Source organism: Hyperoodon ampullatus (assembly GCF_949752795.1).
Source record: "Hyperoodon ampullatus genome assembly, chromosome: 2".
Taxonomy (NCBI): domain Eukaryota; kingdom Metazoa; phylum Chordata; class Mammalia; order Artiodactyla; family Ziphiidae; genus Hyperoodon; species Hyperoodon ampullatus.
In genome coordinates, this window is record NC_136915.1 from 165,879,539 (window position 1) to 165,900,971 (window position 21,433).

Below are 21,433 nucleotides of genomic sequence, written 5' to 3' on the forward strand. Positions count from 1 at the left end.
CAGCTGGCCTCAATCAGTCCCTCCCCAATTCATTACACATATTCCAATAAACTTAAATCTCTCTCTAAAGAAAGGAGTCTGCACTCAGCTTCCCTTCCCAGAAGACTCCTGTCCAATAATGTAGACACAAATAGCACACAGGGGCATCTCCTCACTTCATCAATCAGCACATCTAAAATACAGGTCTTTGCCAAGCTAATATATACTCCTTGATACTCTTCTACCAGGATGGTAGGTGGGTGGTACTTGCCTTACATCCACACAAAGTAAAGGGGTCCCACAAAGGGTTCATTCCAGACCAAGGACATTTGCTATGAAGATGAACTGAAAGTACCCTGTACTACAGACTGAAAACAGCAATTTTTAAATGGCAATGCTCCCCGCCCCAGCCCCGCCCCCGAAAAAAAAAAAAACAAAATATTTTAAGCGCTTTTCACCTAAAGCTCCAATACACAATATACATATTTTTAAATATATATATTTTAAACCCTAGACATATAAATGGGAAGTATAGCATTGCCATTCTCATCATGATCACTATGACCTTTATAGCAGAGAGAAGGAGAGATTTGCAAAATCCACAGGAAGGAGGACAAAGAAGGAGCTGTCCATACTTGTAGGCTTCTGGCAAGTAGCATCCTAAACTAATGGAGGATACAGGAGAAGTAGGTTGAGCGAGAAGAATTTGGGGAAAGAGAAATTGGTAACAATGAACTGGTAGGTAAGGGAGGGTGGAAAAAGGAGTTGGGTGGGGACAAAGGTAATTTAAGAGGGTGTGTAAAGCGCTCAGGAAACGAGGAACAGGTAAGGACCGTCAGACTCCACTATCAGTACCACAGCTCCGCTCCCAGAGAGTTAATTTGCCTATATTCCGTTGAATACCGCGAGAACGTACATCCAATTAACTAACCCCTCCTTCCGGTACGCTAAAGACCCTCCTGCCGCCCCGCCCCCTGCGGCCCAGGTCCCGCCCCTCGTGTCTTCGCCATATCCGGCAGCGTTAATAAAGTTGCGGCGGTTTGACGTTTGCGGCGGACAACATGGCGGCCTCCACGCTCGGCTCTCTGCTGCGGACTCTCCGTCAGGTCTGGGCCTTTATACCCTCCTCCCCCTCTCCTCTGAACCTCCAAACCCACGGGGTCCCCCACTATTCTGCCAGCTGTAGCGCCCAGTGCAGACCCGTCTCAGGGTTTTCCCTCTGCCCACTTCCCTCCTCCGGCCTCCCTCCTCCTTCAGGGGAGGGCCGAGCTGCAGATGTAAATTTGGTATTCGTAAGCTTAGAGCTGACAGGCATTGAAAGCTACAGATTGACTCCAATTTATAAGGAGTGTAGGTGGGGAGAGAAGGTGTCCGAGGAATGAGGCCCCAGAGCCTTCAATGTTAAGAGAGCCGAGCAAAGGAGACTTGAAAGAAGCAGAGCAGGGAGGAGAGCGTGGCGGCCCGGAAGCACTCCAGGAGCAGGGAGTGGGCAGCTCTGCTCAAAGTCAATTAAAAGACGAGCTGAGAATTGCCTGTTGGGTTTAGCAGAGTGGAAATCGTTGGGACCTCGATCATAGCCGTTTCGATGGCGTGGTGGGGGCGAAAGCGTTCACGACAGAGTAGGAGGAAAGAAATTGGAGACTACGAATATAGACAAGCCTTTGAAAACGTTTTGCCGCAAAGGGGAGCAGAAAAATGGGTCAATAGCTGGAGAGGAGGTGGGTTAAGAGTGAGTGTTATGTGTTATTTTTTTTAACGTGACAGAAGTAACTGCATGTTTTTGTGTTAAAGGGAAAGATTCTGTAAAGTGGGGAAAATGGATGCTGTAGGAGAGGGAAGAATTGCTGGAGCTGTACCCCTGTGTAGGCAAGAGGTGATGAGTTTCGTGTTCAATTGTTTGGTCTTAGGAACATAGTTAATCTGTAATAGCGTTGTCCAGTAGAAATAAAATGCCAACCACATATGTAACTTAAAAGTTTCTAAGTGGCCACATTAAAAAAAGTAAAAAGCAGATGAAATTAATTTTATTAAAATATTTTATTTAACTAGGTATGTCAAAAATATTATTTAAACATGTAATCTTATAAACGTGATGTATGAGATATTTCCTTTTTTTTTTTTTTTTTTTTTTTTCGGTACGCGGGCCTCTCACTGTTGTGGCCTCTCCCGTTGCGGAGCACAGGCTCCGGACGCACAGGCCCCGGACGCACAGGCCCAGCGGCCATGGCTCACGGGCCCAGCCGCTCCTCGGCATGTGGGATCTTCCCGGACCAGGGCACGAGCCCGTGTCCCCTGCATCAGCAGGCGGACTCTCAACCACTGCGCCACCAGGGAAGCCCCGTGATGTATGAGATATTTACATTCTTTTTTTCATACTAGATCTTCAAAATCAGGTTTGTATTTTACACTTAAAGCACATCTTAGTTTGGATGCTAAATTTTCCACCATTAAAATGGAAAATGTAGGAGCTTCACTGGTGGTGCAGAATCTGCCTGCCAACGCAGGGGACATGGGTTCGAGCCCTGGTCCGGGAAGATCCCACATGCCGCAGAGCAACTAAGCCCATGCACCACAACTATTGAGCCTGTGCTGTAGAGCCCGCGAGCCACGACTCCTGAAGCCTGGGCACCTAGAGCCCATGCTCTGCAACAAGAGAAGCCACCGCAACGAAGACCCAATGCAGCCGAAAATAAATTTTAAAAAATAAATTTTTTTTAAATGGAAAATGTAGTCCTACCAAAACACTAAAGTTTATGTTTATCTTGCTTCAGTTTAAATTTTGTAATTAATTGAAATTAAATAAAATTAGGAATTACGTTTCTCTCGTTACATTTCAAGTGCTCACTAGCTGTGTGTGGTTAGTGGCTACTGTATTGGACAGAGCAGATCTTTAATAACAGGATGGAATGTAGTACATGTGATTACAGATGCTTTTTTTTACAATTTATTTTAATTGAAGTATAGTTGATTTGCAATGTGTTAATTTCTGCTGTACAGCAAAGTGATTCAGTTGTACATATATATTTTTTCATATTCTTTTCCATTATGGTTTATTATAGGATATTGAATATAGTTCCCTGTGTTATTCAGTAGGACCTTTTTGTTTATCCATTTTATATAATAGTTTGCATCTGCTAATCCCAAACCCCCATCTGTCCCTCCCCCTTGGCAGCCAGGAGTCTGTTCTCTAGATCTGATTACAGGTGCTTTTAATTTCGTAATTAAAGAGAAATTGAAGTCATCAGCTAAACGTGGGGATGTGGGAGCAGGTGTCAGAGATTTGAGGAAAGACAAGATGGTGTAAAATAGTCAAGAGTAGATAGGGAAAATAGTGGCAAGAATTAGAGCCAGTACAGTGAAGTGAGAGAGGGACCAGGGAGTTGAGGGTGTATGAAAGACAACGTTGTGTTTACGGACCATGGAATTCAGGCTGGGTAAGCGGGAGATAGGAAATCAAAAGCTGAGAGACAGTGAAAAGCTGGTAGGAACAATGGATTAAAAGTCTCAGAGGAGCTGTTATGAGGTGTTAGAAGGAACAAGCTAGAAAGAAGTGATAGAGAATGAGATAACACACAGCTGAGACAATGGACGGCTTGCACCTACTGGTAATAAAAGACCTAGGGTTGGGGCTTCCCTGGTGGCGCAGTGGTTAAGAATCTGCCTGCCAATGCAGGGGACACGGTTCGTGCCCCAGTCCGGGAAGATCCCACATGCCGCGGAGCGGCTGGGCCCGTGAGCCATGGCCGCTGAGCCTGCACGTCCGGAGCCTGTGCTCCGCGGCGGAAGAGGCCACAACAGTGAGAGGCCCGCGTACCACAAAAAAAAAAAACAAAAACAAAAAACAAAACAGACCTAGGGCATGGAAGTGAATAGGTAAAGAAGAGTGGAGGACAGAAATCACTGGAGGAAAAGAGTTCGAGGAATGGAGAGATCACAGTGTAATTTCATGTGTGTTGAGATCACCAGGAATTAAGACAGGAAGAATATTGGAGAGAGCGACAGTGAGCCAGCATTTACAGTGAGTGAAAAACGAAAGGGAATGGTGGGGGCTGTGGTAGATGACTGCAGTCGTGACGGGTGGTGGGAGTATAACCCAATGGCACGAGAGCCGAAGCTTCCTTTCAGGAAGGAGGGACAGTCTGGAAGCTGCAGCAAAGAGCAAGGAAGCTTTCTTCCACTCGTGGGAGAAAAAAAGAGCTACTGGGAAGCTATCTGGGATTCAAGATTCTCTAGAGCAAGCATCTGAAGGAGATGTTAAGGAATTGAGGATTTAGAAAATTTCGACAGTGGTAGACCATGAGTTGAAGAGGGCCCAATGGAAGAGTTACAGGAGGTGAAGAGGGGTGAGAGAGGGGCAGGATAGGATAAGTACAGAACAGAATGCAATCTTAGTATATAAAGCACTGTTATCAACTGGTAAGAAAATGCTGACAATAGAAATGTGGGCAAAGGACATACACTGTTTACAGAAGAAATTACTATAATAGACCAATAAATGTTTATTTTAAGTGTATTGCTTTTATAGTCAGAAAAAAAGTTGTGCAAAAAGAATGGAAGATGTTTTGTTTTCTTAAATAAATAGAAACCTGTTAGGAGATGGTAGAGAGGATGTTGATTAGGAATAGTCTGGAAAAGAATTGAGGGGGAAAATGTTTAATTTTGTTTTCTAATTCTCTTTAACTTTCAATTTCATAGATAAAAACAAACCTTGCATTGACCCTTAATGTGAATTGTTTTTTTCAGCCAAAATGATCTCCTCAGACCTTACCACTATATCTTGTTCATTTCCTCTTTTGGTTTGGAAAAACTTCACCGTCTCTCCCTTCCTTTCCGTGATGCTCATTTCCAGCCACAGTGACCACGTGTTCATTTGACTCAGTCATGTCAAATCGATATTGAAATTTCCTTCATGCTGTCTTATTTCCAAAAAGCAGATTTTAGAGTTGTTGTATTTCCCCATGAGACTTTGAAGCATTGAAGATGCTCAGTTTATCTTTTGTTCATAGATTGAAAAAACGTTTTCTTTCTAATCTAGTATTCTCATTTTCAGCTTTATATTCTGTATAATGCTGTACGTATATTTGTTTCTAAAACAGCAGTTATAAGAGACCATCATTATTTTCTATAGCTGCAATTTAACGAACATATAATATTTGCTGTGGTTTGGGGGAGACTAGAGTTTCTAGTGGCCTATACTCTCTGTGCCTGTACTGTCAGTCAGAATTGTAAACTCTCACCATGTAAACATGTGACAATGAGGAGCCTACTATTTTATTACTGGACAACTCATGCTAAGAAATATTAGGTCAATGATAATTTCAAATTATCATTTTGAAATAATGCTTTGACCCAGCAGTTCTGCTTCCAAGAATTTATCCTACTGATACATAGAAATATATATGAAATGATTTACATAAGACATTATTCATTGCAGCATTGTTTATAATGATAACTGGTGAGGTATGGTCTGGCTGTCCACCAGTAGGTCACAGGATAATAAATCATGATGCATCTGTGGGGAGGAAAAAGTAACTGCTTTATCTTCTTCTAAGTTCTCAGCTGGGGCCCTTGTAACAAGAGAAAAGCATACAAATTTGTAAGTTTTACCCGACACGGGAAGTTTCATAGGGAAATGAAGACCCAAGGAAGTTAAACCTGAGTGGTTTTGTGCTAGGTTTGATGAAGCCTGGAAAGTCATGGGGAAATGTGATAAGACAAATGGTATGGGCTAAGTGTAGAAAACTAAGGGAAACTTAGCAAGGCCTGTTATTCAGATTCTTCTCAGTGTCCCTCCGGCTTCAGAGATAAAGATGCTTCTTTCATACCCTGGCTATAGGGAGGGCACCTCTCACATAAGGGTCTTATGACCTGTTTCAGGGGAAGGTCAGAAAGTCCTTCTTGCACCTGCTGTTTCTCAAATTCCATTTGCTTGAAATAGTCAGTATGCCAAAGGAGCCATATTTTGAGGTAGTGTCTCCTGAACCTGGTCACATCCATATAGTGGAATATTATGTGACCTAAAACAACGTGGAAGCTTTTTGGCATATGGATATGGATAGATCTCCAAGATGTATTGTTAAATGTGAAAAAAGGGTGTAGGGGAAGAAACATGGGAGTGGGCGTGTGTACATGTATTTTACAGACAAAAATCTCTGGAAGGCTGCATAAGAAACTAGTAACTGGATACCTCTGGAGGTGGGGGTGTGGTCACTCGGCTGGTGAGGGACGAGGTGGGAGGGTGAATCCACTGTATGTCTATACTTTTTTAAAATTTTATTTTTTTATTGAACTATAGTTGATTTCAGCAAAGTGATTTGGTTATATTTGGTGTGTTTTATATATATATTTTCGATTCTTTTCCATTATAGGTTATTACAAGATATTGAATATATTTCCCTGTGCTATACTGTAAATCCTGTTTATCTGTTTTATATATGCTAATGTGTATCTGTTAATCCTATATTCCTGATTTATCTACCTCTCCTTCCTCCCGTCCTGTTATCCCTTTTGGTAACCATAAGTTTGTTTTCTGTGTCTGTTTCTGATTTGTAAATAAGTTCATTTGTACTATTTTCTAGATTCCACATATAAGTTATATTTGTCTTTCTCTGTCTGACTTGCTTCACTTAGTATGATAATCTCTGGGTCCATCCATGTTGCTGCAAATGGCATTATTTCTTTCTTTTTTATGGCTGAGTAATATTTCATCTTCTTTATCCATTCACCTATTGATGGACACTTGGGTTGCTTCCATGTCTTGGCTATTGTAAATAGTGCTGTTATGAACATTGGTGTTCATGTATCTTTTCTAATTAGAGTTTTTTTCCAGATATATGCCCAGGACTGGGATTGCAGGATCATATGGTAACTGTATTTTCAGTTTCTTGAGGAACCTCTGTACTGTTTCCCATAGTGGCTGCACCAATTTATATTCCCACCAAAGTGTAGGAGGGTTCCCTTTCCTCACAACCTCTCCAGCATTTGTTATTTGTAGACTTTTTGATGGTGTCCATTCCGACCTGTGTGAAGTGATACCTCATTGTAGTTTTGATTTGCATTTCTCTAATAATTAGCAATATCGAACATCTTTTCATATGCTTGTTGGCCATCTGTATGTCTTTTTTGGAGAAATGTCTATTTAGGACTATTTAGGTCTTCTGTCCATTTTTTGATTGGGTTTTTTTTTTTATATTAAACTGTGTGAGCTGTTTGTATATTTTGGAAATTAATTCCTTGTCAGAAGTATTGTTTGCAAATATTTTCTCCTAGTTGGTTGGTTTTCTTTTTGCTTTATGATTTCCTTTGCCGTGCAACATCTTGGTTTAACTGGGTCCCATTTGTTTATTTTTGTTTTTATTTCCATTACGCTAGGAGGTGGACCCAAAAACATATTGTTGCAATTTATGTCAAAGAGTGTTCTGCCTATGTTTTCTTCTAGGAGTTTTATAGTATCTAGTCTTACATTTAGGTCTTTAATCCATTTTGAGTTTATTTTTATCTATTGTGTTCTAATTTCATTCTTTTGCACATAATTGTACAGTTCTTCCAGGACCTTTTAATGAAGAGACTGTCTTTTCTCCATTGTATATTCTTGCCTCCTTTGTCATAGATTAATTGACCATAGGTGTGTGGGTTTATTTCTAGGCTTTCTATCCTGTTCCATTAATCTATGTGTCTGTTTTTGTTCCACTACCATACTGTATTGATTTCTGTAACTTTGTAGTATTGTCTGAAGTCAAGAAAGGTGATTCCTCCAGTACCATTCTTCTTTCTCAAGATTGTTTTGGCTTTTTGGGGTCTTTTCTGTTTCCGTATAAATTTAAACATTGTTCTAGTTCTGTGAAAAATGCCATTGGTAATTTGATACGCCATTGGATTACACTTGTCTTTTTCTTGTGGTTGATTTCTATCTATTGCCATTGGATTGCACTGAATCTGTAGATTGCCTTGGGTAGTGTGGTCATTTTAACAATATTGATTCTTCCAACCCAAGAACATAGTATATCTTTCCATCTGTTTGTGCCATGTTCAGTGTTTCTCATCAGTGTCTTACAGTTTTTGCAGTACAGGTTTTTTGCCTCCTTAGGTAGGTTTATTCATAGGTAGTTTATTCTTTTGATGGGAAACTTTAGCTGTGCCGTCAACTTTGGAGAAGTATCCCAGTTGTACCGTGTTGGGTTGGCATTGTACAGAAATCAACAGCCATATTGGTCTAGAAACATTAAACATAATTTTTTCCATTTGTACAGGGGTAACACACTGTACTAAATGTGTAAGGTCTTCATGGGTTTGATTACAGAAACTAATAAAGTATTCTCTAAATTAAAAAAATTGTTTATATTATTGTTAATAATATAAATTGTTTATATTGTTCATATAACAATATAAATTGTTTCCTCAATTTTTCATTCTGATATTCCATTGTTTGTGTATAGAAATGCAACAGATTTCTGTGTATTAATTTTGTATCCTGCAACTTTATCAAATTCGTTGACGAGCTCTAGTAGCTTTCTTGTGGCGTCTTTAGGATTTTCTGTGTATAGTGTCATCTGCAAACAGCAACAGTTTTATTTCTTCTTTTCCATTTTGGATTCCTTTAATTTCTTTTTGTCTCTGATTGCTGTGGCTAGGATTTCCAAAACTATGTTGAATAAAAGTGGCACGAGTGGCCATCCTTGTCTTGTTCCTAATCTTAGAGGAAATGCTTTCAGCTTTTCACCATTGAGTATGATGTTAGCTGTGGGTTTGTAATATATGGCCCTTATGTTAAGGTAGGTTCCCTCTGTGCCCACTTTCTGGAGAGTTTTTATCATAAATGGATGTTGAATTTTATCAAAAGCTTTTTCTGCAACTATTGAGATGATCATATGCTTTTTATTCTTCAATGTGTTAATGTGGTGTATCACACTGATTGATTTGCAGTTATTGAAAAATCCTTGCATCCCTGGGATAAATCCCACTTGATCATGGTATATGATCCTTTTAACCTATCGTTGGATTTGGTTTGCTAATATTTAGTTGATTTTTGAATCTGTGTTCATCAGTGATATTGGCCTGTACTTTTCTATTTTTGTGTGGGTTCTTTGTCTAGTTTTGGTATCAGGGTGATGGTGGTATCATAGAATGAGTTCAGAAGTGTTCCTTCCTCTGCCATTTTTAGGAATAGTTTCACAAGGATAGTTGTTAACTCTTATCTAAATGTTCGGTAGAATTCACCTGTGAAGCCGTCTGGTCCTGGACTTTGGCTTGTTGGGAGTTTTTAAATTACCAACCCAATTTCACTACTTATAATTGGTCTGTTCATATTTTCTATTTCTTCCTGGTTCAGTCTTGCAAGATTGTACCTTTCTAAGGATTTGTCCATTTCTTCTAGATTGTCCATTTTATTGGTATATAGTTGCTCAAAGTAGTCTCTTATGATTCTTTGTATTTCTGTGGTGGCAGTTGTAACTTCTCTTTTTTTATTTCTATTTTATTGATTTGGGACTGCTCCCTTTTTTTCTTGATGAGTCTGGTAAAGGTTTATCAATTTTGTTTATCTTTTCAAAGAACTAGCTTTTAGTTTCCTTGTCATTCCTATTTTTTTAGTCTCTATTTCATTTCTGCTCTGATCTTTATGATTTCTTTCCTTCTACTAACTTTGGGTTTTGTTCTTCTTTCTCTAGTTGCTTTAGGTGTAAGGTTGGGCTGTTTATTTGAGATTTTTCTTGTTTCCTTGCATCTCTGTAAACTTCCCTCTAAGAACTGCTTTTGCTGTGTCCCATAGATTTTGGATTGTTGTGTTTTCATTTTCATTTGTCTCCAGGTATTTTTTGATTTCCTCTTTGACTTCTTCAGTGATCCATTGATTGTTTAGTAGCATATTGTTTAACCTCCATGTGTTTGTGTTTTTGCAGTCTTTTTCTTGTAATCGAATTCTATCCTCATAGTGTTGTGGTCAGAAAAGATGCTTGATATGATTTCAGTTTTCTTAAATTTACCAGGGTTTGCTTTGTTGCCCAGCATGTGATCTATCCTGGAGAATGTTCCATGTGTACTTGAAAAGAATGTGTGTTCTGCTGCTTTCAGATGGAATGCTCTATAAATATCAGTTAAGTCCATCTAGTCTAATGTGTCATTTAAGGCCTGTGTTTCCTTATTGATTTTCTGTCTGGATGATCTGTCCATTGATGTAAGTGGGGTGTTAAAGTCCCCCACTAAAATTATTATATATTCTTGTATTGATCCTTTAATCATTATGTAGTGTCCTTCTTTGTCTCTTGTAACCGTCTTTTTTTTTTAAAGTCTATTTTGTCTGATATAAATATTACTGTTCTGGCTTTCTTTTGATTTGCATTTGCATGGAGTACCTTTTTCCATTCCCTCACTTTCAGTGTGTATGCGTCTTTAGATCTGAAGTGTGTCTCTTGTAGGCAGCAAATATACTGGTCCTGTTTTTGTATACATTTAGTTAGTCTGTGTCTTTTGGTTGGAGCATTTGGTCTGTTTACATTTAAGGTAATTATCAATATGTATGTTCCTATTACTATTTTGTTAATTGCTTTGGATTTGTTTTTGTAGGTCTTTTTTTGCCCTTTTTTCTCCTGTTCTCCTGTGTTGTGATTTGATGACTATTTTTAGTGGTATGTTTGGATTCCTTTTTCTTTTTTGTGTCTGTATCTATCATAGATTTTTATTTTGCAGTTACCATGAGGTTTTTGTATAGGAGTTTATATTTATACATGCTTGTTTCAAGTTGCTCATCTCTTAATTTCTAATGCATTTTAGATACACTGCATTTGTAGTCTCCTTTCCTCACTATTACTGTTTTTGATTTTACAGTTTACGTCTGATTGTTTTGTGTATCGCTTAACTGCTTACTGTGGTTACAAATGATTTTACTACTTTAGTCTTTTAACCTCCCTACTAGCTTTGTGCATGGATGATTTTCTACCTTTATTGTATGTTTGCCTTTATCAATGAGCTTTTCCATTTTGTAATTTGCTTGTTTCTAGTTGTGGCCTTTTCATTTCTGCCTAATGAAGTTCCTTTAGCAGGTGCTGTAAAGCTGGTTTGGTGGTGCTGAATTCTTTTAGCTCTTGCTTGTGTGTAAAGCTTTTGATTTCTCCATGAAATCTGAATGAGAGCCTTGCTGGGTAGAGTATTCTTGGTTGTAGGTTTTTCTCTTTCGTCACTTTAAGTATACCATGCCACTCCCTTTTAGCCTATAGTTTCTGCTGAAAAATCAGCTGATAGCCTTATCGGAGTTCCCTTGTGTGTTATTTGTTGCTTTTCCCTTGTTGCTTTTAATAGTTCTCTTTATATTTAACTTTTGTCATCTTTCTTACAATGCATTGTGGTGTATTCCTCTGTGGGTTAATCCTGTATGGGACTCTCTGCACTTCCTGTACTTGGGTGACTGTTTCCTTCCCCAGGTTAGGGCAGTTTTCAGCTATTATCTGTTCAATTATTTTCCCAGACCCTTTCTCTCTCCTTCTGGGATCCCTAAAATGCCAGTATTAATGTGCTTGATGTTATCCCAGAGGTTTCTTAAGCTGTCCTCATTTCATTGTTTTTTCTTCTTTCTGTTTAGTGGCAGTGATTTCCACTACCTCTGTCTTCCAGCTCACTGATCCATCCTTCTGAATCATTTAGTCTACTATAGATTCCTTCTAGTGTATTTTTCATATCAGTTATTGTTTTCTTTAGTTCTTTATATTCTTTATATTTTCTAATTCTTTTTTTAAAACTTCTGATTTCTTGCTCTGTGCATCTATTCTCCTCCCAAGTTTTTTGATCGTCTTTACGATCATTACTCTGAACTCTTTCTTGGGTGGATTGCCTATCTCCATGTGACTTAGTTGTTCTTCTGGGGTTTTATCTTGTTTATTCATGTGAAACATATTCCTCTGTTGCCTCATTTTATGTAAATTGCTATTTGTGTTTTTATGTATGTGGTAGGTTGGTTTCAGTCCTCCATCTTGGAAAACTGGCCCTCTGTAGGAAACGTCATTTGTGTCCCAGCAGTGCACTCCTCTCTCATCCCTCAAGGACCAGGGGCCAGCTGGTCCCAGGGTAGTGTCTGGCCTGTGTTTGTGGACTCACTCTGCAGGCTGCGGAACTGTAGTTTTCTTGTTTCTAGTGACTGCCCCCTGGTAGGTGAGCCTGGTGTAGAGGCTTGTGCAGGCTTCTTGGTGGGAGGGGCTGGTGCCTGTCCCCTGGTAGGTAGAACTGGGTCTTGGTCCTCTGATGGACAGGACCATGTCTAGGGGCGTATCTAGAGGAGGCTGTGAGCTCAGGAAGTCTTTAGGTAGCCTGTCTGCTGATGGGTTTGACTGTGTCCCTGCCCATTGTGTTGTTTGCCTCAATGTCTCTCAGCACTTGAGCCTATGGACTGCTGGGTGGGGCCAGGTCTTTGTGCCAAAATGTCAGCCTCCACAAGAGCTCACACATGCAGATGAATGCTCCCTGATATATCAGGCACCAGAGTCTGTGTCCCCAGGGTGGGCCACAGCCACCTCCCCAGGAGACCCTCCAAGACCAGCAGGTAGGTCTGGCCCAGGCTTCTATCAGATTACTGCTTTTGCCCTTGGTCCAGTGCATGTGAGATTTTGTGTGCGCACTTTGAGAGTGAAGTCTCTATTTCTCCCATTCCTGTGGAACTCTTGCAATCAAGCCCTGCTAGCCTTCAAAGCCAAATGCTCTGGGGTCTCCTCTTCCCCATGCCAGACCCCTGGGCTGGGGGTGGAGTCTGACAGGCTCAGAACTCTCACTTCTATGGGAGAACTTCTGCAATATAATTATTCTCTAGTTTGTGGGTTGCACACCTGGGAGTATGGGATTTGATTATATCATGAGTGTGCCCCTCATACCCATCTCATTGTGGTTCCATCTTTATGTATTTAGATGTAGAGAATCTTTTCTGCTAAGTTTCAGTCCTTTTTAACAATGGTTCTGCAGATTGTTCTGATTTTCGTGTGCTCATGAGAGGAGGTGTGCTTCGGGTCCTTCTCTGCCATCTTGGCTGCTCTCCCTTCAGCATTTTTATTACTTCCTTTTTGGACTTGGGGTCATGTAGACTGGAGAGGTCTGTTTCATTGCTTGTTCTTTCAGGGGATTTCACCTGTTCTTTTAATTGGGAGTAATTCTTCTGCTTTTTCATTTTACTTATATTTCTCTTATTCTGAATTTATTTTTTTAAGTATTAAATTTATTTATTTATATTCTGTTTTTGGCTGTATTGGGTCTTCGTTGCATGTGGGCTTTCTTTGTTGCAGCAAGCGGGGCTACTCTTCATTGTGATGCATGGGCTTCTCATTGCAGTGGCTTCTCTTGTTGCGGAGCACGGGCTCTAGGTGCACAGGCTTCAGTAGTTGTGGCACACAGGCTCAGTAGTTGTGGCTCACGGACTCTAGAGCACAGTCTCAGTAGTTGTGGCACACGGGCTTAGTTGCTCCATGGCATGTGGGATCTTCCCGGACCAGGGCTCGAACCTGTATCCCCTGCATTGTCAGGCATATTGTTAACCACTGTGCCAGCAGGGAAGCCCCTCTTACTCTGAATTTAGGGAAAACAGTTGTCTACTGTGGTTTTGAAGGGCTGTTTTTATCTGGGAGTGACCCTGTGTAGACTGTATGAGTCCAGTATTTTTGGTGCGAGGGCTGTTTTTGGCTTGCTGTGTGTTTCCTCAGGGTGTACTGGCCCTTGTCTCCTTGATATAGGTGGTGTGTTTGATATTGTGTTGACTGGAGCCTGCACTGGATGTTGGGCAGGGCCTCCTCTTTTCTCTGTGATTGTTACAGCCCTGTCAGGGGTAGAGTCTGCTCCCCATTTGTTGGAGTGGAAGCCCCTAGATCCGATTCTAAGCTTCACTGTGAGGTAGGCAGGACTAGAGCACTCCCTCTGGGAAAGGAGCCCCTGTGTGTTCCTCCTCAGGAGCTGTTTGCTGTGATGTGCAACTCTGACACTGCCTGCCACCTGGTGTGCACACCCACAAAGATCACTGTTGCTGGCACTGCCCTCGGGGGCTGCATCTGCTGTAGGAGTGCTTGGAATCGGCTTGGAGATTAGGTATGGGTGAGAAACCCTCACAAAACCATGGGCGAGAAAGTCCTCTGGAGCTGCAGCCCCACACCTAAAGCAGGAGTGCCAGTGATCACCTCAGTATTCAGTGCCATCTCCATGTGTGCATGCCCACAAAGTTTGCAAAACCCGCTGCAGTTGGAGCTGTGCCCTGCTGTGAGCATGCTGATATTGAGGCTGCTATAGTGGACCCATGCCCCTCCCTTCCCATGTTGACAGTGGGGCTCCTATGGCAGCCCTATGCTCCATCCTGTGCACACCCCCAGTTGTGGCTTGGGCCATACTCCAGGCCCTTTGAGCTGTCTTCACACAGCCAAACCGAGTCATCTCCCCAGGTATGTCTGCTGAAGCCTGAGTTTCAACACCCAGTCGCTATGCACACTAGCAGTTGCGCCTCAGACTAGAAAGTGTGGCAATGTGGCAAAGACTGTCTGTGCTGGTCTCTCTACCCTGTGGGGCAGCAGACCAGCTCCTGCACTCTGCTTTTGAGCCTCTGAAGCTCCCTATCTGTCCCAGCAGACCTCCCAGCCAGTGAAGGAGGTCCCCAGGGTGAGGGAACCTTTCGTCTTTCACAGCTCCCTCCCAAGGGTGCAGGTCCCATCCCCGTTTCTCTTCTCCCTTTTCCCTTCTTGGAAATCCTTCTTGCAGCTTTGGTTGTCTGAGATCTTGCGCAAGCTTTCAGTAGATATCACGTATGGATTGTTCCATGTGTAGATGTATCTTTGATGTATTTGTGGGAGCAGGTGAGCTCCATGTCTCTCTACTCCACCATCTGGGTCTCCTCCCCCTTTCTATACTTTTTTGACTTTTGAACCATATATTTATTAACCTAAGTAAAGGTAAAACAATTATATTAAAGATCTCAGAAAAATTTTCACTTTCCAACCCACGTTATTGGCATTGTATTAATTACCACAGAAGTTATTTGTTCTGAATTAAGAAGTCTATTATTTTAAATTATTAAAGTTATCCATAATTACTTGGGGGATAAAAGGTCATAAATAGTGACTAAAAGAGGATCACAGGATGGAGAAACTGGCAGAGTCTGGGTCTGACTGTCCTTCACTTGTTCCTTCTCTCTGTCTCTTAGGTGGTTCCTTCATCAGCTTCAGGCCAAGTTCGAAGTTACTACGTAGACTGGAAAATGTTGCGTGATGTGAAGAGAAGAAAAATGGCCTATGAGTATGCAGATGAGAGGCTTCGGATCAATTCTCTCAGGAAGAATACCGTTCTGCCAAAAGACCTTCAGGTTAGCTAAGTAACATGAGTATCTACCATAAAATCATTAACTCAAATCAGATCACTTTTAATACTGTTTGTTATGACTTAATATCAATATACTTTCTGGAGAATATAATCAGATTTTTTTCAATCAACGTAAAGAAATACACTTGTAACTGTTTTTGATGAGTTTCAAATTAAAAAAGAACTATTCATTCTTAACTAGCTCTTTAACCATTTCATTAGGTGCTGCTTAGAAAGTACTGATGCATGGTAACCACACAGAAATTGGATAGTTATTTCTCCAATCATCCCAATCATTCAACTCTCAAGGCATTGGGAGTCTTTGCCAATGCATGGGGCCAGGTGCCCAGCACATGGCCTACACAGTTCCTTATCCAGGGCCATCCCTAAGCCTGCTTCTCTGAATTCCTCTGCCCATGAGGTGGCCTTCCATTTAGGTTTACTTTCTTGTCACACTCTTTAACTTGAATAAGAGAATGTCAACTCTGTTTGACTCCCTGAATCATAAGTCCTGCCTAACTGGTGACATAAAATACCTGCATTCAAGAGTCTTATCAGAGAGTATAACTCAAATTCAAGGCCATTAAACTTATCAAAAGCTCAGAGTAAATAATATTTCATTTATATAAATTTGGAGAATAATATACAGGCCCCTCATTACTGTGGATTCTTTTTAAATCTTGTCTAAATTAAGCCAGAGAAGCAGAAAACTGAGTGCCCTGGACCATTCTGTTATGGCTTTTACTGTAGTGACATTAAGCTACTTGCCTATATTTAGGGAGTAATAAGAAGTGGCTCCTGAGAAACTCAGCTTAAGATGTTGTGGAGGACAAATGTATGAAGATCCCCAGAAGAGTCTGTGGTATGAGAACCAGCAATAGCTGTGCAGAGACTCTGTGAATCATGGGAACTGATCATGGCACTATGTTGCCTGCCAACTAGCTTACAAGTCAAATTTATGCCCCAGTGCTAACAAACTTACAGGCTCTCACAGAATGCTCTTTTGTTTCATTTTCCCTTTGCCCAGTTTCCTCATTTGTACACTGCCTTAAATCTTTACATTCACACATATGTAAACAATTTGTAGGTATTCTTCAAGTTCTGTCTCCATGAAACTTTACTTCAGTCTGCCAGCCCAATCATTTCTCCTGTCTCTATAGCATTTACTATCTACCATTCATTGACTTAATCATGTTGTTTTATATAATTCTCCCAGTATTTCTTAATAGCAGCACATGCATAAGCTTTTGGAGATCAGGAACTACTCTTAATGCTTAATAGTTGATATAAATTTAGTGGCTTTCATATACATTTTCTCATTTATGTACTTTTAATATGTTAGAGTAATTGTTTTGCTTCCATCATAGTCTAGTACAGGGTCAATCACACACACACACACACATGCACACACACGCACAATAATACACATACTTTAACCACATACATAAGAATAAATCTGTACTGACAAAACCTTAGTGCTAACTACTGCAGTAATCTGTGTTTTTCTCCCCTGAACCATTTTTGCCCTTACCATATTTATTTCCCTACATTGCAAATCATCTTTTAAAAATGTAAATCTCACTTGATCTCTCGTCTTTGCATCTCCAGCCGACAGAGTCTTTAGGTGTCAAGGTTCTGTGGGCTCCTGCCCTTCCTTCTTCTTCAACTTCACCTCAACCACATTTTCTTCCTACTTGATGTTCAGTCCAGAGGTTTCAGACTTTTATGATTCAAAAATCTTATGGGAAATAACCTAACTTACACCTTAAGGAACTAGAAAAAGAAGAACAGGTAAGCCCAAAGTTAGCAGAAACAAAGATCAGAGCAGAAATAAATGAAAATAGAAACTGGAAAAACAGTAAAGATCTGTGAAACTAAGAGCTGGTTTTTTGAAAAGATAAAATTGATGAGCCTTTAGCTAGACTAACCTAGTAAAGAAGAGAGAAGACTCCAGTAAAATCAGCAATGAAAGAGGAAACATTACAACTGATACCAAATAAATACAGAGAATCATAAGAGACTGATGAGAGCAATTGTATGCCAACAAATTGGCTAGCCTAGAAGAAATGGATAAATTCCTAGAAACATATAACCTATCAAGACAATCATGAATAACTAGAAAATCTGAAGTGACCAATAATGAGTAAGGAGATTGAATCAGTAATCAAAAACCTACTAAGAAAAGCCCAGGACTGTGTGCCTTCATGAGTGAATTCTGCCAAACATTTAAAGGGGAATTAGTTCCAATCCTTCTCAAACTCTTCCAAAAAATTGAAGAAGAGGGAAACATTCCCAAAGTCATTTTACGAGCCCAGCATTGCCCTGATACCAAAGCCAGATCAGGACACTACAAGAAGAAAACTACAGGTCAGTATCCCTGATGAATAGAGATGTAAAAATTCTCAACAAAATACTAGCAAACCAAATTCAACAGCTTTTCCTCTAAGATCAGGAACAAGACAAGGATGCCTACTCTTGCCACTTCTGTTCAACAGAGTACTAGAAGGCCTAGCCAGAGCTATCAGGCAAGAAAAAGAGATAGAAGGCATCTAATCAGGAAGGAAGAAGTAAAATTCTCTCTATTTGCAGACAACATGATATTATACATAGAAAACCCTAAAGACTCCACCAAAAAACTGTTAGAACTAATCCATAAATTGAGTAAAGTTGCAGGTTACCAAATCAACCTACAAAATTTAGTTGTGTTTCTACACACTGACAAAAATAAAACAATCCCATTTACAATAGCGTCAAAACTAATAATAAACCTAGAAATAAATTTAAGAAGGTGAAAGATTTATACACTGAAAACTATATGCACTGATGAAAGAAATTGAAGAAGCAGAAATAGAAAAAATAATCTTAAAACTTGCATGGAACTACAAAAGACCCTTGAATAGTCAAAGCAATCCCAAGAAAGAAAAACAAACAAAAAAAAAACTGGAGGTATCACATTTCCTGATTTAAAAGCTGTAATATTCAAAATTGTATGGTATTGGCATAAAAACAGACACATAGACCAATGGAACAGAATCAAGAACCCAGAAATAAAGCCACAGATACGTAGTCAACAAATATTTGACAAGGGAGCCAAAAATACTCAGTGGGTATTGGATAGTTTCTCCATAAATGGTGTTGGGGAGACTATATTCACATGTGAAAGAATGAAATTGGACCCCTATCTTACCCCACTCACAAAAATTAACTTGAAATGGGTTAAAGACTTAAAGGACAGACCTGAAAGTGTAAAACTGCTAGAAGAAAACAAAGGGTAAAAAAGGTCTTTGCCATTTGTCTTTGCAGTGATTTTTTAGGTGTGACACCAAAGGTGCAAGCAACAAAAGCAAAAATAAGCAAGTAGACTGCATCACACTAAAAGAAACAACAACATGAAAAGGCACCCTACAAAATGGGAGAAAATATTTGCAAGTCATGTACTTGATAAGGGGTTAATACCCTGAAAATGTAAGGAAGTAATAAACTCAATAGCCCCTCAAATTTTTTTTTGATTAAAAAATTGGCAGAGAACCTGAATAGACGTTTTTCTAAAAAAGACATAAAAATGGCCAACAGGTACATGAAAAGATGCTCAACATCACTTATCAGGGAAATGCAAATGAAAACACAAAGAGCTATCACCTCACACCTGTCAGAATGGCTACTATCCAAAAGACAAGAGATAAGTTTTGGCAAGGATGTGGAAAAGAGAACCCTTGTGCACTGTTGGTGAGAATGTAAATTGGTGGAGCCACTATGGAAAACAGTATGGAGGTTCCTCAAAAAATTAAAAATAGAACTACCATGTATGATCCAGGAATTCCATTTCTCAGTATAAATTTGAAGGAAATGAAATCACTAGATAGAAATAGAAGTGATATCTGCACCCCTGTGTTCACTCCAGCATTATTCACAATAGCCAAGACATGGAAACCACTTGAATGTCCATCAACAGATGAATGTGACACTCAATGTGATTCATACACAGACACAGAGTACGATACTATTTAGCCATAAAATAGAAGGAAATCCTGCCCTTTGCAATAACGTGGATATACCTTGAGGGCATTATGCTAAGTGAAGTAAGTCAGAAAAAGACAAATACTGTATGATCTCTCTTACATGTGTTATCTAAAATAACAAATTCATAGAAACAGAGTAGAATGGTGGTTACCAGAGGCTGGGGACTGGGGAAAATGGGGAGATGGTGGCCAAAGGGTACAGACTTCCAGTTTTAAGGTAAATAAGTCCTGGGGTTGAATAGGTACAACATGGTGACTACAGTTAACAATACCATATTATATACTTGAAAGTTGCTAAAAGAGTAAATCTTAAGTGTTCTCACGCACACAAAAAAGTAATTATGTGGGGTGATGGAGGTGTTAACTAACCTTATTGTGGTAATTATTTTTCACAGTATATACATGCATCAAAACATCACATTGTACACCTTAAACTTATACAGTATTATATGTCAATTATACCTCAGTAAAGCTGGGAAAAAATCGTTTGCGGAGACAACAGAAATGCACTCATATATTTTCCAAAAAAGAAATGAGAATGTCTATAGCAGCTCTATTTGTAATAGTTCAAGACTAGAAACTACCTGGATGTCCATCAGCTGTACAATGGATAAATGAATTATGGCATATTCACACAACAAAAATTAGCACCAATGAGAATGAACAAATTACAACACATGAACCAGTATGAAGACTCTCACAAACATTTTATTGAGTGAAGGAAGCCAAACAGAAATGAATAAAAAAGAATAGTTTTTATTATACTCCATGGTTACATTTATATAAAATCAAAACAAGAAAAATTCATCTGTGGTGTTAGTAACCAGGTTAGCTCTTAGCCAGGAGGTCAGTGACCGAAAGGAGGCAGAGGGAAGGCTTGGGGTGCGGATAATTTTTCTTAATCTAGTTGCTGGTTACACAGCTATGTTCTGTTTGTGAAAACTTGTTGAGCTTTTACACTTACGGTTTGTGGATTCTTGTGTATCTACGTTGTTTCAATTAAATTTTGAAAAATTACATTGTATGTCAAACATTTCTGTCATTTTTCTGATCTGTTTGTCTCTACTCAGAGCTTAAAGTTCACTATGGTGTCCAGGGTTCTTTTGCCAAGCTTGGCTCCATTAATTAATCTAGCCCTTTGTTCTCTTCCTCTGAGCATTGACTAATCATCCAGAATAAGTAAATGCATGTGATCTGTGTAAATAATGTTGTGACTTCCCTTAGGAAGTGGCTGATGAAGAAATTGCTGCCCTTCCCCGGGATAGCTGTCCCGTTAGAATCAGAAATCGGTGTGTTATGACATCCCGTCCACGAGGTGTAAAGCGGCGCTGGAGGCTTAGTCGTATCGTCTTCCGTCACTTAGCCGACCATGGGCAACTGTCTGGGGTGCAGCGAGCAATGTGGTAATAATAATCAGCTCCAGAACCTACTGAGCTTACAGGAAAACCAGTTCTGGCAAGAAGAGACTTCTCTAGTAGACAAAAACCTCGTTTTTATGGGGGTCCAGGATAAAGGTCTTCTCCACCTGATGCTGTCTATAGTTAAATTACTTTTAAATTTTAAATGAAAAAATTTGGAAGTTTCATTCTGTCAGTGAATTATCTTTTCTCTTGGACCTAATAAATTACTGTTCCCAAGCATAGTGTGAAGAGTAGAGTAATAAAAAATATTTCTGTGGAAATATGGTCTGTATAGTTGTCTTTTCGATCATGTTTATCTTTTAGCAACATGTAAGTGTTCCTGTACTTTAAGAGCATTATTTCATACAGCAGTATTATCTTCTTGTTAATTCAACTTATTGACATACATGTCATTGCTCATCTATTGCAGTTTTTAATCCTGGGATGGCTACCCTGACCTGCACAGCTCACTTTACTTTTAGTTGATTGTTCGACAGACAGTACATTGGAAGGTAAAGCTGATGCTCTGGATTATCTAACTAATGCTCAACTTCTTTATGTGATGGCTGAACAAAAACAGAACCACTAATTGTTTTCTTTTTCCATCTTCAAGGGCCCTTAGAACAATATATGTCTCTTTAAGCCCTGAAAATCTGTTCAAAGAGGATGAGTTTTGCTAGAATGGTATATATTCTCTATATTCATATTTATTTCATCTGTAACAGAAAT

The 21,433-nt window shown here is 39.7% G+C and overlaps 1 protein-coding gene across 1 annotated transcript; it reads left to right on the top strand.

Moving 5' to 3' along the window:
* The first annotated feature begins 1,030 nt into the window (after window positions 1-1,030).
* Window positions 1,031-20,973, top strand: MRPS14 (mitochondrial ribosomal protein S14). The gene is made up of 3 exons (XM_079697110.1): window positions 1,031-1,085; window positions 15,131-15,289; window positions 20,529-20,973. Exons 1-3 carry the CDS (start codon window positions 1,041-1,043, stop codon window positions 20,709-20,711), a joined length of 387 nt encoding a protein of 128 aa, XP_079553236.1. The 5' UTR covers window positions 1,031-1,040; the 3' UTR covers window positions 20,712-20,973.
* Window positions 20,974-21,433: the final 460 nt, after the last annotated feature.

Excerpts from the sequence above, each read along its gene's own strand:
- MRPS14 (XM_079697110.1), top strand. The coding sequence starts at position 1,041 with ATGGCGGCCTCCACGCTCGGCTCTCTGCTGCGGACTCTCCGTCAG. Across the intron at positions 1,086-15,130 it reads TGCTGCGGACTCTCCGTCAG|GTGGTTCCTTCATCAGCTTC; the intron begins GTCTGGGCCTTT and ends TCTGTCTCTTAG. Across the intron at positions 15,290-20,528 it reads TTCTGCCAAAAGACCTTCAG|GAAGTGGCTGATGAAGAAAT; the intron begins GTTAGCTAAGTA and ends GACTTCCCTTAG.